The sequence below is a fragment of the Meriones unguiculatus genome, chromosome 20, assembly GCF_030254825.1.
Source record: "Meriones unguiculatus strain TT.TT164.6M chromosome 20, Bangor_MerUng_6.1, whole genome shotgun sequence".
Classification (NCBI taxonomy): Eukaryota; Metazoa; Chordata; class Mammalia; order Rodentia; family Muridae; genus Meriones; species Meriones unguiculatus.
This window is the reverse complement of record NC_083367.1, coordinates 69,150,292-69,168,077: the sequence shown is the minus strand read 5'-3', so window position 1 is coordinate 69,168,077 and position 17,786 is coordinate 69,150,292. Positions and strand designations below refer to the sequence as shown.

Sequence of the window (17,786 nt, the reverse complement as noted above, 5' to 3'; positions counted from 1 at the left end):
TTGTTTGGCAATGCTGGGTTTGGAGAGGTGGCCCAGTGGTTACTGAATGTACTGCCTTATAAAAGACCCGAGTTTGGCTCCCAGCAATCATGAAGGGTCCGCTGACAACCACCTGTCACTCCAGCCTCAGGAGTTCCAAAGCCTCGGGGACCTGATGGTACCCACTCATATACACACGACATGCATACATGCCCATGGTTCTGAAAATGGCTGGGGCACCTGCAAATAAATAAATGTGGCGAGCTGGGCACTATGGTCTCTGCCTTTAATTCTGGTGCTCTCCTTGGGAGGCAGAGGCGGATGGATCTCTCGAGTTTGTGGCCAGCCTACAAAAGAGAGTTCCAGGCCAGCCAGGTCTACAGAGTGAGACCCTCTTTCAAAAACAAACCAACCAATTAAAAGAGGAGGAGGTAGAAGAGAACAATTAACCTTTGTTTACAGTTCACAGTTAACCTGCTGTTTACTGCTTTAAAGGGGGTTGATTAGGCACTTGTGGAAGGCAGATATAGGTGATGCCCTCCTGAGCCACCTGGCTAGCTGCATCTGAGGGTCGAGTCTAATGACAGACCCAGCATGGGCATTTGCAAGCCAACTGCAGTGCAGTGTGGGGATTACTTCAGGGGAAGTGCAAGCAGGCTTTGCTGGGAGCGGAGAACACGGCGAAATTAGTTCAGCACAGCTCAAGGCCTCTGGATCTAGAGCCACACATGCTCCAAGAATGATCAGTTCCTGTTTGTCCAGAGCTGTCCATTGACCGGTGAGCAGTGACAGCAAGAGGAGAGCTGAGTTCTGAGGTTTGCCCTTTCCTCTTTTCTTTTTAGTGTGTGTGCTTGTCCACAGCACAGATGTGGAGGCCAGGGGCCAGCCCCCTGTTCCAGTCCTAAGTCACCTTTCACCTTTTGCCCGAGACAGGGTCTCTGACTGTCCTGGGGTGTCACCAGGCAGTCTAGGTTAGCCCTCTCATGAGCCCCGAGTGTCTCCATCTTGTCACCTCTAGGATTCCAGACCCTTGTCACCACACCTGGCTCTTCTCGTAGGGTCTGGGTCTTCCATTGGAAGGCAAGCTCTCCCGACTGAACCACCTCCACAGTTGATGGTGAGGAGCTCAGCCACCACCCTGCCCCCGTTCTCACACAGTCTGTGTCCTCTGTTCTCACACAGCCCTTTCCAGGAGAACCTAGTCCTCAGATTTACCGTCACTTCCTCACTAGAACCCTGGACACCGCCAGCGTGGCCTAGGACCCTCCTCTGTCATCTGCACTTTCATTGTTGCCACTCAGCGATTATGGGTTTAATCATCTCTTTGGAAGGAGGCGGACATGTTAAGAGCATGCGCTGTTCTTGAGGACCCAGGTTTGATTCCCAGCATCCACATGGTGGCTCACAACCATCTGTACCCCAGTTCCAGGGGATCTGCTGTCCTCTTCGCCCATTTTGGGCCCTGCATGTACATGGGTGGGCAGAACACCCATACACACACAAATAGCTAGTTAAAGTTTAAACTTCAGTTCTGACTTGAGGACACATTACTAGTTATGAAGCTCAGTTATTTTTCTTAACTTGTATCTAGTCACAAAGAAGTATGGTTTTATTTGTTTATTTTTATTTTTTTTTTATTTATTATGTGAACAATACCTGCATGTATGCCTTCATATCAGAAGAGGGCACCAGATCTCATTATGTATGGCTGTGAGCCACCATGTGGGTGCTGGGAATTGAACTCAGGACCTCTGGAAGAGCAGACAGAGTTCTTAACCTCTTAGCCATCTCTCCAGCCCCCTGTTTATTTTTATTTTTATTTTACTATTTATTTGGTTGGTTGGTTGGTTGGTTTTTGAGACAGGGTTTCTCTGTGTAGCTGAGCCCTGGTTGTCTGGACTCTCTTTGTAGATAGACTAGGCTGCCCTCAAACTCACTGAGATCTGCCTGCCTCTGCCTCCCGAGTGCTAGGATCAAAGGTGTGCGCCACCTTACCTGGGCTAGTTTAGAAGTTTTATCTTAGAGTTGTAAAAACAGATTTACTTGCTGGGTGCAGCAGCACACGCCTGTAATCCCAGCACTCAGGGAGGCAGAGGCAGGCAGATCTCTAAGTTTGAGGGCAGCCTGGTTCTCATAGGGCATCCAGGACAGCCAGGGCTACACAGAAAAACCCTGTCTCGAAAAAACAAAAACAAAAACAAACAAACAAACAAAGACTGACTTATTTTGTGTGTGTGAGTGTTTGCCTGTATGTACTATATGTGTGCACCATGTGTGTGCCTCGTACCATCCGAAGCCAGAAGAGGCCATCATTTCTCCTGGGAGTGGACTTCTGGATGGGTGCTGGGAAGCAAGCCTGGGTCCTCTGTGAGAGCAGCCGTCTCTCCAGCACTGCCCCTCCTTCTTTTAAATTTTAATCCTTGTGTGTGCTGCTGCACGCACATCCGTGTGGGTAAGTGCTGTGGCGCACATGTGGGGGTCAAAGGACAGTTTGTGGGGGTCGATTGTCCTACCAGAGATCACACTCGGGTCCCCCGACTTGGCAGCAAGTGCTGCATCCCACAGCCGTCTTTCCAGCCCGACAGCTAGCTGGGCGTTACTAGAAGGCATTCTTTAACAGACTTAGGAACAGACGTTAGTGGAGAGAGATGCTCAGGGGAAGAAGGGACCACATCTAAGAGTGTGGTGTGGGCCTCTAAAACTGCAGTCACTGAACCTGTACTTTATAGTGAAAGAATATTTCTAGGACCAGAGACGATAGATTTCTTCGCCAGCATATCAATGCTCCGGATCCCCGCCACTACAAAGAAGAGGAAGAAGAAAGGAACGAGGAACTTAGGAAGCCCGGCTTCCAAGCTAGGCTGTAAGCTCAGTGCTGAGCCGCACCCAGGTTCTTCATCTTGGTTTCTGAAGCAGGGTCTTGAATGGCGAGTGAACAGAATGGATGAATGGACTTGTACACACGCTTCACCTACAGGGGTCAACCTTTTGGTGACAGAACATCACGTATTCTGTACGGTCACCGAATCTTTCAGATGATTGTAGAACTTACCTCTTCCTCATCCATTTTTCTGTGTTTCTCCCCCACATCAGAGTTTGTACTCTGGATCGAAGCATTGCTTTTAACTTGGTAGGGAGTGGATGGGACTGAGCTCACGCTGACATGGCTTTGTCTTCCTTCCCCACAGCTCCCACAGAAGAACGGTCAGCTGTCCACTGTCAATGGCGTGGCTGAGCAAGGAGATGTTCAGGTCCAAGAGGGAACCCAGGATGGGCAGGAGGAAGAAGTCACTGTTGAAGATGGTAAGCTGTTCTTGCAGGCCAGGCTGGCTCTGGCAGGTGCTGGAAGGGCAGACTGCCCTCACAGCAAACCGTGAATGGGGTTGTCATATACTGTCAGAAAACACTGCCTTACTATAAATATTACTATAAATATTCTGCATACACTTTCAGTAGCCCCTGTCTTGGGGTCGGCATCACACACTCTTTCTTTGGCATTCTTCCCCTTGTTCTCCTGTGATGTCACATTGGAAATACTAAGCATGCTTGCTTTCAAAGACGGAGGGCCCAACACCTGTCCAAACTGAAAACTAAAGCGACAGCTCGGCATCTGTCCTCATTAGCTCTTGTCACGTGCACAGATTTCCTGGCGTGTACATGCATCTCCAACTGGACTGTGATGTGGTTTCGTGGCTTCTGGCTCTTGAGTATGGTGGGGGAGAGGGGCCAACAGGCTGGTGCGCCGTTAGCCAAAGTGTTAGTTTGTGGGGCAGGAGCACTGGGGCCATGTTCCTTTCAATTCAGGAGATCGTGGAGTCATTGAGGTACCCATGGGGTAAAGGTGATTGTCACCAAGCCTGCCAATCTGAGTTCAAGCCCCAGGACCCACATTATAGGAGACAAGTGACTCCTGAAAATGGTCCTCTGACCTACACACACACACACACACACACACACACACACGTACATACATGTATTTTTAAAAAGGTATACTGAGCACAGTAACTCGGCTCCTCAGCGTAAATGAGAGGCAGATGAAAGGGCTCGGCATCATCTTGTCAGATAAGGTCCCTGGGACACATGGAACCTGTTTCTCTCCTGTGCCCCACGGCGCTGCGTCAAGCCGGGAGCTGCTTTGAAGTTGGTGGGAAGGACTGATCTTTCTATAGCACCACAGGCACCACGTAAAGTTAGAAATGCACACATCGTCTCCCAGGCGGATATTTCCCTGACCTAGTGTGAGGCTTTCAAATGATCCCCACCAGACAGCTGGAGCGGTCCCAAATCAAATTCCCAGGCCAATCCTTTGTCCTCTCCACATTCGTTTTGAATTAAACCAAACAGTGGCTGGTGTGTGTGTGTATGTGTGTATATGTGTGCACAGGTGTGTGTGTGTGTATGTGTGTATATGTGTGCACAGGTGTGTGTGTGTGTGTGTGTTTCTGTGTGCATAGGTGTATGTGTGTGTGGAGGCGAGAGCACAAGCCCGGGGCCGTTACTCTCAAGCCACCCGCTTTGTTTCTCGAGACAGGGTCTCAGCGGCCCGGAGCTTTGCACATGGGTGTGGCTGGTTGAGCAGCGATCGCAGGGTCCCTCCCCAGGCCTGAGAGCGTGTGCTCACACCGCGGTGGTCTGGCTGTCGCAGTGGGTTCTGGGGATCAAACTCGGGAACTTACACACTGCCTGAGCCGTCTCCAGTTCCGCAGTGATTTTTTTCCCTTCGTTGAAGTTGGTGTGGTTCAGGTACTTCAGGGACCCTTTATCTGGGGTTCTACTTCTGCTTCTTCCCAGCAGGGGACCCAGGAAGGCAGACAGTGGAAGATTAAACACGATAAAACATAAGGCCAAGACAGGGCTGCTTGGCAATTATCTAATGAATTTTACAGGAGCCGGGAGCTGCTCAGCGTTCAGGTGGAGCGCCTACCCGAGGTCAAGCGTGACATTACCACCTGGGGATAGAAGACAGGTTGAGAGCTACGTCATCAGGGCTGCGGTCTGACTGTGTTCAGGGTGCTCAGAGCACTAGTGGTATTGTTTAGGGCCCAGTGAGAAGCGAGGTGTTGGTTAGCAGGACAGAACAGCCGGAGCCAGCACTTGATGTGCCTCCCTGTGGGGAGGGGGTCAGAGGTGAGGGCCCTTTGCATCCTGGGCAAGCGCCACCGTCTGCCTCCCTGGCTGCCTCATCACTGTTAGCCGTTACCTGGGACTCCGGACCCTGCACGCGAGACAAGTGTGGTTCCAGAAGTCTCCTGTGAGCCTGAGGTGCCGCCCCTGGCTGCGTGTGTCCCAGGATGATCACAAGCTTACCTAAAATATCATGAGATTTTTTTTCTATTTTTTTTTTTTTTTTTTTTTTTTTTAGCAACTTGATTGCAAACTGTGAACTCTGGAGATGACAACATTGTGTTCCAGAGTCAAAACTGTGGACAGGCCTGAATGGAAAGGCCATGCAGAAAAACTGGCACTAGATAAGAGGGAGCCAAAATCATTGCGGTTTGGGGAATTTTGTGGTGGACAATTTGAGATCTCTGAAATATGAAAGGAAAGGGTAGTCTGAGTGAGTTTCTTTTTTTCCTTTTTGAAAACAAATCTATTATATACTGTGGGTGTGTGGGTGCCTCTTCACTGAGTGTGCAGAGGCTTGAGTGAGCTTGTGGAAGTCAGAGGGCATCTTGCAAGAGTTGGTGTTGGTCTAGGGGATTGAACCCAAGTTATCAGGCTTGGTAACAGGTCCCAGGACTGCGCCATCTTTCCATCCACGAAGCCTCTTCTTTTTATTTGTGTGTGTGTGAGTGCCCACACAAGTCATTCTCAACCTCTTCTATTGTATGAAATCTGGTGATTGCACCAAGCTGCCAGGCACCTTTCCCCGCTGTGCAGAATTACAAGTCCATGAGTGGCCTTCCTCTGTGGCCGGGCTGATGTGTAGGCTAGGTCTGTGGGTGGGGGCAGGCACACGCCCCGGGAGATCCTGGAGGGCAGGGCAGTCTATGACGTGTTTCCTGGAGGCTTACTGTTGCCGACTTCCTTTCCCCCAGATGTGGCTTCTCAGACATTCCAGCACACGGCTAAACCCCCACTTTTATAAAAAGCCATTCTGTCCCCACCTGTTCCATGGCTTCCCTGGGCAGACCCAGACTGCGGACCATGGCTGACCCGGGAAGTCTGGGCATGCGAAATGCCGTAGTTCTGGGAGAATGGAAAGAAACAGACTCTGTTTTTCAGAAGACCCTGAGAAAAGCCAACTTCTGGGAAAGGCTAGCAGTCTCCTGAGAGGGCCATGGAGGCCACATGAGAGTTCCTCCCAGAGAGAGGCCTGTCCAGAGGTGGAAGTGCTGTTCCCTTGCTTTATCTTTATCTTATCTGCCTCACCATCATAATTCACAGCTTGGCAGTGTTCACGCAGATGGAATCTTCACATTAAATTCCTCAACAGCATTTTTTCCCCATGCTTTTCTTTTAATATAAGTGTTAAGCCCGGGCTTGAATTGAAAGCCTGGGGTTGGATGCTTAATTTTTTTGTATGTTTATTTATTTACTCTGTGTGTGTGTAAAAGTCAGAGGACAGCTTGTGGGAGTCGGTTCTACCTTAGGAGTTCTAGGATGAAACATGGGTCATCAGGTTCACAGCAGGGCCTTCGCCCCTGAACCCTCTCACTGGCCTGTCAGGGGTTCGTGGTCTTGCGCATGCGTGCATACGTCCACGTGGAGGCCAGAGAAGGGTCTCTCCACCACCGCCCCTCCCTGTTCTTAGATCGGATCCCTCACAACCGCAGAAGCTCCTGGTTTGCACAGCCAGCTTCCTGGATCTGCCAATCTCCACCTCCCCTCCACCCCACCCCCACCCAGGCACCTCCCAGTGGGTCCTGGGCATTCGAACTCAAAACCTCTTGCTTGCACAGCAGGGGTTCTTCCTTAGACAACCCCCCCCATCCTTGCAGACTCCCGTTTTGGGGGTTATTTCCGGAAATCAGACCTGGACCTGCAAGGCGGTTTGAGAGTGTAAGCGCTTAATTGGAGGATCCGGAGGATCCGGCTTTCTTAGCCTGCTCCACTCAATGATAAGAACAGGTTTGGAACCATGTTGAGCCTTGGGAGGATTGGCCAACAGTAGTGTTTATTGGCCTTTGATGGAACTCATTGGTTGGCTACAGTGATGAGTAAATCACCTCAAGGAGCATTCCCGCTCAAGGGCTACTGTAATCTTTATGAGGCCCTGGGAGTAGCTCAGCGTTAGAGCACTTGTCTAGCACGCTTGGGGCTCTGGGTCCAGAGAAGAAAATACCAGAAAAGAGAGAAACGTCATCTGAGTATGGTAATTTATTCCTGCCTATAATCCCAGAATTTGGGAGGCTGAGGTGGAAGAGCTGCTCCCAAGTCCAAGGCCAGCCTGGGCTACACTGAGTCCCAGGGCACTTCTGATACCAGTGTTCTGTGTTTTGTCTCACTGCTGCGATAGATACACTAACAAAAGCAGGTTAAGACTGGGTTTATTCTGGCTCACAGTTCAAAGTATGGTCAGTCCCCCATGGCAGCCAGGTTGTGTCAACAGGAGCTTGAGGCAGCTGCTCGCATTACGTCTGCGGCCAAGAAACAGAAAGCCATGGATGCTGTGTTCAGATGGCTTCCCTCTTTTGTGCAGCCCAGGATCTAAACCCAGGGGATGGTACCCACTTTTAGGGTGACTCCTGCATCTCACTTAGCCTGATGAAGATAATCCTTCGCAGGCCAGGACGGAGGCTAACCTACGCTAGAAAACCACATCTCTCACAGATGTTCCTGGAAGCTTGTCTCCCAGGAGACCCCAGATCCTGTCGACTTGACCGTTAATGTTAACCACCACAGCTCAAGTGGCTGAAAACATTTTCAGACAGAGTCAAAACTTTCCCATTATGACTTGCTTGCTTTTCTGAAATTAAAGAATACCGATAATTCAAGAATATTAGAATATTGTTTTGCTTGTAAGCTTTCTACCCTTCTTCCCTCCCCACCCCCACCTTAGAATCTTTCTTTAAGTGACAGATCTGTTTACTAAGTATATCTAAACTGAAAAGTAGGGTATATAGATGGGGAAACAGAGGGCTGTGTAACTTCAGAGCAGTGCTGTAAAATATTTACTAATGCAGAGCATGGTGGTGCACTCCTGTCATCCTGGCACTGGGGGGGGGAGGCAGAGGCAGGCAAATCTCTGTGAGTTCGAGGCCAGCCTGGTCTACAAAGTGAGTCCAGGATAGACAGGGCTACACAGAAAAAAAAAAAATCCCTGTCTCAAAAAAGCAAAACAAAACAGAACAACAACAACAAAAAAATATTTACTTATTTATTTATTATTGTGTGCATGTGAGTGAGTAACTGACTGAGTTTAGGGCACATTCTTAGAGATCAGAAAACCATTTTTTGAGTCAGTCCTTGCCTTCTCCCTTTTTTTGAGGCAGAGTCTCTTGTTGATGCTGACTGCATCCTCCAAGCTACCTGATCCCCAGCCTTCTGGGCACTTCTCCTGTCCCTGCCTCTCCGGCACCTGCAGGAGTGCTGGGATTGTACCACCATTCCTACCTTTCTTTCTCACGGCTTCCGGAGCTGGAACCTAGGGCCTCAGACTTTTATCCACAGACACATTGCCAGCCCCAGGGGCAACTTTAAGCCACACGTATTCAGGGTAAATACAAACATTTATTTACAGTGAAAAAAAGGTCATAGCAATTTCCTATACCTTCCACAGTTACTCTCTTCACTTTCGTTCTCTTCGGGTAACTCGTCGGTTTATATTTTTTATTAAAACTGCTTAGATTTCTTAGATTTCCCTAAAAGTGTCTTTTACTACTTTTCCCCAAACAGATAGGAAATTTTAACATCCTATTTCTATTGTTGCTACTATAACTAGTTGCTAAATAAAGAGTCTAAAGAGAGCCAGACATTGGTGGCGCACACCTTTGATCCCAGCGCTTGGAGGCAGGAGGATCTCCATAATAAGTTCAAGGCCAGCCTGCTCTACGGAGTGAGTTCCAGGTCAGCCAGGGCTACACAGAGGAAACCCTGTCTCAAAAAACAAACAACAAACAAACAAACAGAAAACAAAAGTCTGAAGAACCCCACACATCAGCAAGTAATCCAGCCGGGCCTCAGGTCTGAATATCTTTGGATGCATCCTTCACCAGGCAGGAATTTCTGGATTCCTGCTAGGCTGGGGCCATACCTCCGGTTACACTCTGAGCTGCCTCTATTTCCTCTCTGGGGTTTGCCTTTTTGCATCGTGTATGTAGCAAAACGCCCTTCTCCCTCCTCACCTTTGTGTGAGTAGAAGAAGGTGGTGCTCCGCCCTCCAAAGGTGTCACACCCTTTGCACGCCCAGAGCTGAGGGAATTCGCAGCAGCAGCAGCAGCAGCAGCAGCAGCAGCAGCAGCAGCAGCAGCAGCGGCCTTTGTCTTCACGGCTTTGCTGCTGGCATTCCTCACTTTGGGGCTCACACCTCTGAACTAGGTGGGCATGGCGTGCTCATCAGAGGGTGGTAAGAGGCTGCTTGTGGGTTCCCATGATCCCCTTGCTGAGCACAGTGTTCCCCCCGCCCCCCGCCCTCCACCCCCGAGGGCACTGGCTAAAGCTGAGGTCTCTGGAGAGTCTAGCCCTCGTTTCACTGTAACCCACTTTTCTGCATCTCAGCGGTATCCTGCAGGTGTAGGCATAAGCGGAGGACTCATGACTCAGTTACCTAATGGCTGAATTCACTACCTTGTGGAGAAGACATTTTTCTAACGGTGTTTATATTGTCCCTTGTTTTATTGACTTTATGTACTTTCCCAAATTCCTGGTGCTCAATAACTTTAGGATATAGAAAGACCAAAGGCGATCACTGAATAATTATCGTCCTCCCTGTAGGCCTGTTCCCGCACACACACACACACACACACACACACACACACAGGCAGTCGTGACCTTCTTTAGAATGCATCCCCTTCCATCTGTAACATGAGCGCCCTCTGAGGCCTGACTCATCAGTGTTTCCTTTGGGCCTCAGCACTGCAGAGGATTAGCTAGTGCCGACACCTGAGCATCCTTGGACCGCTGCTTAAAATGCTGTTATGCCTATTTATAAAATTATTTCTCTGGTTTTTCTTAATCTGATACTAAAGGTCGTCTTCTGGATTTAAAGTTTTAACTTTAATTGGATGCCAGGTTTGTGAGGGGACATCTTATTCAATAATATCCTGCTTCCGAGTATACAGGTAGGAAGAACAAGGTTAGTGGCTGTATAAATGAGTGTAGTCACATGGTGTCACATGACCTCTAGCATCTGCTCTGCAGGGCTCCTGGAAGGTGAGAGAGGGAAAGAAGAGTGGGTGGAAAGGATGCCGAAAGAAGCTGCTTCTCGGAGCATCTTAGAATTGTTACCTGTAGATTGTTAGAGTCTTTGCACTTCTGCCCAATGCTCTGTTTAGAGCCGTGTTCTTTGTCAGGGTTGTGGGGGATGGGGGAGGACAGTGAGTGTGATAGTGACTTTCTGTCACTATGGATTAAAACCCAGGGAAGTTAACTGATAAAGAGAAAAACAATAATTTGCCTTAATGCTCCGTAGGCCTTAGTCCAAGCCTGGGCCATCACTGCTTTGGGTCTGGGGTAGGTAGCTGTGCCTGTTAGCCAGGGCCAGAGCACAGTAAGGAATGAGATGTCACCTCATTCTGGGAAGTGAAAGGAACAGGAAGGGGCTTGTCCTCTAGTCCATTTCATGGGTATGTCCCCAGTAATTTAAGATCCTCCCTCTACTGTCCTACATAAAGGCCTGTGGCACCCGGGATAACAGCACCTGGGGGCTGTTCAAGATCCCAGGCATAGCAGTTAGGCAAAGAAAATGTGTTTTCTTGGTTTAAAATTCAGCTTCTGCACCCGCATGGCTCAGCAGTTAAAGGCAATTGCAGCATGAGCCAGGAAACCTGAGTAACCTGAGTTTGAGTCCTTGGAACTCACCTAAAGGTTGGAGAGCACTGATTGTACGTGGGTGTCCTCTGCAGGCACACCTACACACAAAGCAGACACACACAACCAACAAATGACGACTTAAAGGGTTTTTTTTTCTTTTTTTCACCCGAGGCCAGCATCATCTACAAAGTGAGTTTTCCAGGCCAACCTGGAAAAAAAAATTTTTCCCCTAGTTTGTATTTGTGCTTCTGAGTTTTTCAGATTGCTATTGTTGCTCAAATGTGTGTATAGAGTACATCAGTTATTCAGGTGAAAATTTAATATTTTGATTGGTCTAGTAAGTATATCTTCTTGCTGTTAATGTCTAGGATGGGGGCTCCGTGTCCCTGCCTGGCCTGGAAATGTAAGATCTGCTGCCCTCGGCCAGCCGAGTGCTGGATTAAAGATGTGTACCACCATACATGGCTGCTTTAATGTACCTTTAGTTTTTTAAATTACATATCTGTGTGCGTGTGCGCGTGCTTGTGTGCTCATTCAGAGGCCTCTGGAGTTGGTATTCCCTCCACCATGTGAGTCCCAGGGATCAAACTCAGGTCACCGGGATTGACAGCAAGTGTTGTTTTGGGGCTGAGCCATCTCGACTTCCAGCTTTAATGTATCTTAACATAGGTGTGTCACGTTTAGAAAAGTGCCAAGCCTGTGGCCATTACCTCACTGTATGAGTCTGCTGGGGCTGCCACGACAGACCTCTAGACCAGATGACGTAGAGACAAACAGTCATCATTCTTGTGGCCTGAGCAGTTTCCATGACTCCCGAGGCCTCTCCTTGGCCTGCAGACTGCTGCTCTCTTTCGATCCACATATTGTCCTTCCTTTCTACATTCCTGGACGTCTTTAAGTGTCCAAATTTCTTCTCATGAGGACATCAGATGGTTTGGGTTAGAGCCCACCCTAAAAGATCTCATTTTTAAACTCTTTGTTTAGCTTTTTGATTTAATTTAATTTAATTTTTAAAGACTCTCACTAAGGTGACCAGGCTAGTCTTGAACTTGTCCTAGAGCCCAGGTTAGCCTTGAACTGGTCCTATAACCCAGGCTAGTCTTGAACAGGTCCTATAACCCAGGCTAGTCTTGAACTGGTCCCATAGCCCAGGCTAGTCTTGAACAGGTCCTATAACCCAGGCTAGTCTTGAACTGGTCCCATAGCCCAGGCTAGTCTTGGACTGGTCCTATAGCCCAGGCTAGTCTTGGACTGGTCCTATAGCCCAGGCTAGTCTTGGACTCTCTAAGTAGAGCTACTGTTCTTGGTTTAATTCCTTATTTTTGAGACAAGATTTCTCTGTGTAGCCTTGGCTGTCCTGGACCTCACATGCCTGCCTCTGCTTCCCACAGTGCTGGGATCACAGGAAGCGCTGTTAATTGCCTTTTAAAGACCCTCTCTCTTCAGGACTGAGGCTGTGGCTCAGTTGGGGTGATTACCTAGCACTCACAAAGCCCTGGTTTCCATCTCTAGAATGACATTAAATTGGGGGTGTGGTGGCACATGTTTATATAAAGGTGCTCATGAGATACTGAAAAAGGGACAGAAGTTCAAGGTCATCCTCAGCCATGTTAGCCTAGTCAAGGCCAATTTAGGCTGCATGAGACCTTGTCTCTAGAAATGAAAATAAGTAGGGGTGGGGGCAGGTGGGAGCTCAGTCCAAATGAGGTACCAGGAGGTGGGAGGGGCAGTTAGCCCGACACCCCACCCCTGTGAGCAGCAAACCTTAGCAGAAGGGAATTCTGAGGCTGGTATGCCAGGTCCCTGCCCGCTGCAGCTTCCTCATTTGGGGAGTTTTTTCCATAAAAGGAGGCTGAAAAGCTGCCTCCCTCTGCCTGCCCTCCCAGTCCCAGGGCTGACTTCTGTGCTCTACGAAGCAAACTCATCTCCCTTTCCACAGGCAGTCCGCTAAGTATTTGCAAACATCAATCATGTCTTCCTTTCATCTTTCCCAATATCTCCAGAGAAAAGAAGCTGCCTCGCATTAAAAGGAAGGAAAAAAAAACAAAACAGGCCAGGACTTACCGTATATTTCCAACAGGAATGTGCTGCGTGGAAGCCTGCCAAAACTAACTAGATCTCACTATTACTATTGCTCGTTTTTAGGTTTATTTCTCAATCTCTTTAAAACATAAGAATAAAGCCAGGCCTGGGGCTGCATGCCAGCAGTGCCAGCACTTGCTGAGTAAAATGGGGAGCAACAGTTCAAGGTCCCCTTCCGCCAGCCTGGGCTGCACAAGACCCTGATCCGAACAATGGCAAGGACGGGAGAGAGAGAGTCCCATTGGTAAACAAGCTTGTGGACTTTGGTACAGCCCTCAGGACCGTCACTGAAAGGCCAGGTGGGCTGTGGAGCATGACGGTAGCCCCAGTGCTGAGGAGGCAAGGTCGGAGGGTGGCCAGGGCTGGCCCGCCAGCCAGTCTCGGAGGCAAGGTCAGAGGGTGGCCGGGGCTTGCCCGCCAGCCAGTCTCAGCTGCGTGGTGTGGTCTAGGCCACTGAGAGACCCTGGCTTTTTAACTTCTTAAAACATTATTTTTTGGTTTGGCGTAGTGGCATACACCTTTAGTTCTAGCACTCGGGAGGCAGAGACAAGCTGATCTTCAAAAGTTCAAGGCTAGCCTGGTCTACAGAGCGAGTTTCAGGACAGCCAAGGCTATACAGAGAAACCCTGTCTTCAAAAAACAAACAAACAATTTGTTTTTATTATTTCATTGTATATAGGTATTTTGCCTCTGTGTTTGTATGTGTGTATACCACGTAGGTGCAGGAACCAAACCCAGGTCTTCTGCAGGAGCAGCCAGTGTTCCTAACTGCTTAGCCATCTTTCCAGCCCCAAATATGGCAATAAAAAAATTCTTGTTGTTACATTTGCTGGTAAGTGTGTCTGTGCATGGCCCAGTGTTCACGTGGAGATCGGAAGGCAACTTGTAGCAGTTGGTTCTCCTTCCACCAGGTGGGCTACAGGGATCCAACTCAAGTCTTCAAGCCTGGCAGTGAGTGCCTTTACCCTCGGAGCCATCTCACCAACCCCTAGTGACTTTTAAGAATACCTGGCTAGGAGCATGTGACCCTAAATGCAATCCCCAGTACAAACACAAACAAACTGCAGGCCTGGAACATCAGTCAAGACGGCCCAGGCCCCGCAAGGGCCCTCAGCAGGTCCTCATCACGACGTGTGCCACCTTGCCGACCAAGGTAGTCAGCGAATGAACTTTTAGAGAAGTGCATCCTTTTCATCACGCTTGTCAAATCTGGGCTCCAAGTGTCTCCCCTGCCACGTTAATTTCCGCCCAGTGTGTTCGGACGCAGTGTGTTCCCGAAGCTCACAGAAGAGAACCTCCCTGATCCAGTTCCCTGTGCTGAGTTGTCAGCTGGAAATCAGGCGACTGGCTTGGAGGAAGTTCATCTCCCACTCCTCCTAGTTACCATTCTATGCTGCGAAGAGACACCGTGACCACAGCAACTCTTACAAAGAAGGCGTTTCACAGGGGCTTGCCTACAGTGTGGGAGGGTCAGTCCATGATCATCATGGCCTTGGAGAGAGCGTGGTGGCGCTGATGGCGCTGGAGCTGTAGCTTAGAGTTCCATCCTGATCTGAAGGCGGAGAAACAGAGACTGGGCCACTTCTGCCTGACACACTTCTGCCAACAAGGCCAAACCCACTCCAATAAGGCCACACCTAGTAATCCTTCCAAAATAGTGCCCCTCCCCATGACTAAGTGTGTGTGTAAAACTTAACCTCAACTTTTCCCCTTGTACTTTCCAGTGTGGCTGCTAGAAGGTTTGAGGCTGCCTGTGTGGGCAGTTTGGGGCTCACATTATTGTTGACATAGACACGGCAGTAAAGGAGAATCAGTGAGTGTCGTGAATGTAATTGTCCTAATTTCTCCTGAGTCTGTAGCTCTAGATTGTTCCTCCCTCTCACTCCTTCTGACAAAGAGTTAGGGAAAATGGGTAGGGGCCTGGTGAGTGCTTGCTTTGCATGCAAACATAAGGACCAGAGTTCGGATCCCAGCAACTACATAAAAGCTGGGTGCTGTGGCTCATGTCTGTAATCCCAGCACTGGGAGGGTAGCGACAGAAAGATCCTAGGGTCTTGCCAGCCAGAGAGTCTAACTGAATTGACAGGCTCCAAGATCACTGAGAGGCCCAGTCTCAAAAGTACGGTGAAGAATAATGGAGGAAGACATTGGACATTGACCTCTGACCTCCACGTGCACACTCAGGTGTGCTGACACACAGTAGGTGCACACACACACAACACACACAGTCACATCGAACAAATCATTTCTAGAGACACACGTGCCACACACAGCATTTGGGATGACTGCAAACACCATTTTATTCCTCAGCTTTACTCTGAATAAACAGGCCAGGTTTGCTTCACACTTCTAATCCCAGCATCCAGAACGGGGTGACTAGTGGATCTCTGCGGTCACAGGTGTCTGTTAGCTGCCTGATGGGGAGCTGGTGCCAGACTCCGCCTTCTGTGGGAGCAGTGTGCGGATCAGCTCTGGCTTCTTTCTCCAGCCCTCCTCCAAATTGAGGGGGGTTTTGTTTTGGACTCGCTTTGTAGACCAGGCTGGCCTCCAGCTCACAGGAATCCGCCTGCCTCTGCCCTCCGGAGTACTGGGATTAAAGGTCTGCGCCACTGCGCCTAGCTCAAATTGAGTTTTTAATGCTCATTTTCCTCCATGATTTTTAAGTGTTTTAAATTTTTATGCTCTCCAGATTACTTATTTGGATTTTTAAAACTTAAATTACCATATCTATGTTATCACGTCCAATGCATCTGGACCATAAAATTCAATTAGCTAGTGCTATTGCTGCATAGGGTAGAGACCGGAATACACAGGACCCAGTGGAACCCGATATCCTGTGGCTGACTTGTCAGTGTCCTTACAAACATTCAGCGTAGTCTTTAATCTCTGCACCTGGGAGGCAGAGACAGGTTCCTGAGTTCAAGGCCAGCCGGGTCTCCCGAGGGAGTTCCAGGACAGCCAGCGCTACACAGAGAAACCCTGTCTAATATTCAGTATACACAGTGAATCCTCTGGGTCCGCAGATTTCACGACTAACCAGCCAACCGTCGTATCAGCTAGCCTCAGAGCAAACAATCCGAGTGCTTGCTGGTGCGAAGGTGTCCTCACGCCAGTGCGCTCTCTGAACCTCGAAGGCGTTTTCCCCGGCCGTTACTGCAAGCCCTGCAGCATGACCACTGTTCCCCAGGATTCATCTGCATTCTCTCGGGTTTGATGAGTAATCTAGAAGTGGCTTAAAGTTCTCTATTGAGATCCAGGCATGGGACGAACATCTAAGCCAAGACAGGAAGTTTGAGACTTGAGGCTGACCTGGGTTACCCTGGGCTACATATACATAGTAAGACCCTGCTTCCACACACACAAAAACAAAAAACATACGAAGAGCCAGGTGTAGCAGAGCATGCTTGCTGTTCCAGCACTTGGGAGGTAGAGAAGGGAAGATTAAAAAAAAAGAAATTAAAGGCCAGCCTGGGTTCCATCAGACCCTATCTCGGAACAGACAAACAAGAAAACAACAAAAAAAGCAAAAGTGGACAGGTCATCGCGCATTTATTGTGCAGTTGCGAGTGGGTGGTGTGCATTGTCCCGTGTGATCCCCAAGACCGTGCTGCGCCAGACAATGTCCCTGTGCCTCAAAGCATTTTGGGAGCCTATCTCTGCTCCTGAGCAGCAGCCTAAGGAAGGCTGTGTTGTGTCCTGGACCACAGTCCACTGCTGATACCCGCAGGGACCAGCTGCTTCCAGAATAAGCGTTCTCAGCCAGTCACTGGCTTATGGGAAGCATTTTCCTTTTCCATCTGAGATTTTTACCCCCTCACTGTGGCTTTCTTTACCTGTGTACATCCGTGTGTCATTTTTCCCCACAGTGACAAAATATACGTAAGCTTTACTATCTTAGCTTGTGTGAGTGACGGTATGTGTGTGTGTGTCCAAATACAGTCTCGCCAGGTAGTCCTGGTTAGGCTAGTATTTGATAATGTAGTCTAGGCTGGCCTAAGGTGGCAATCCTCCTGCCTCAGCCTTCTGGATCCTGGGACTACAGGTGTAAGCCACCAGTTCTGACTACCATAACCACCTTGTAATTTTTATGTTATATGTGTATGGTTGTTTGACTTCATATATATCTGTGAACTGTGTGCGTGCAGGTGTGCCTGTGTGTCTGTTTTCAGAGGCCAGGAGAGGGGATCAGGTCTTCTGGAACTGGAGTTAAAGACAGTTGTGAGCTGCCTCATGGGGTCTGAGAACTGAACCTGGGTCCTCTGCAGGAGCAGCCAGTGCTCTTAAGCTCTGAGCCACCCCTCTAGCCCTCACAAGCTTCACTCGTCTTCATCACTGCTGTTTCCTTATGCAGACGTACCAAGCTTCTTTTACCCCGTGTCAGCTGATGGACACTAGAGTTGCCGTCACTTTGTACCCGATGTCACTGTGAAGGATGGTCAGGTCCGGGTTCCCGTGGGCGTGCGTTCTGTTTCTCCTTGGTTGCTGGGTCATACGGCAATGGTGTTCCGCTTTGGGAGGTCCCAGGCAGCTCTCCTGTGCTTGCTGCTAGCTGCAGCCTTTTGATTCCCTGTTATTATTGTCATTTGGTTATTAGCATCCTGGTGATTGTGAAGTGGCTTTAATTTGAATATTTATAATGGTATAATGGATCATGATGTTGAGTATCTTTTCATGGGTCTATTAATCTTTCTCTCAAAGATCTTTTTTAATTTTTCCAGCACTGGGTAGGCAGAATCTCAAACAAAACAAAACAATCAAACAAAAACCTTTTCTTTTGAGGTTTTCTTTACTTTCTGTCTGAGGGTGTAGGA

At 49.0% G+C, this 17,786-nt stretch overlaps 1 protein-coding gene across 1 annotated transcript in view; it reads left to right on the top strand.

Annotated features, from left to right (window-relative positions):
- Akap12 (A-kinase anchoring protein 12) overlaps positions 1-17,786 on the top strand; it is a 75,396-nt gene that overhangs the window by 35,557 nt on the left and 22,053 nt on the right. Inside the window, exon 2 of the mRNA XM_021644467.2 lies at positions 3,168-3,282. Coding sequence (XP_021500142.1) covers positions 3,168-3,282 — 115 coding nt within the window. The remainder of the gene's footprint in view (positions 1-3,167; positions 3,283-17,786) is intronic.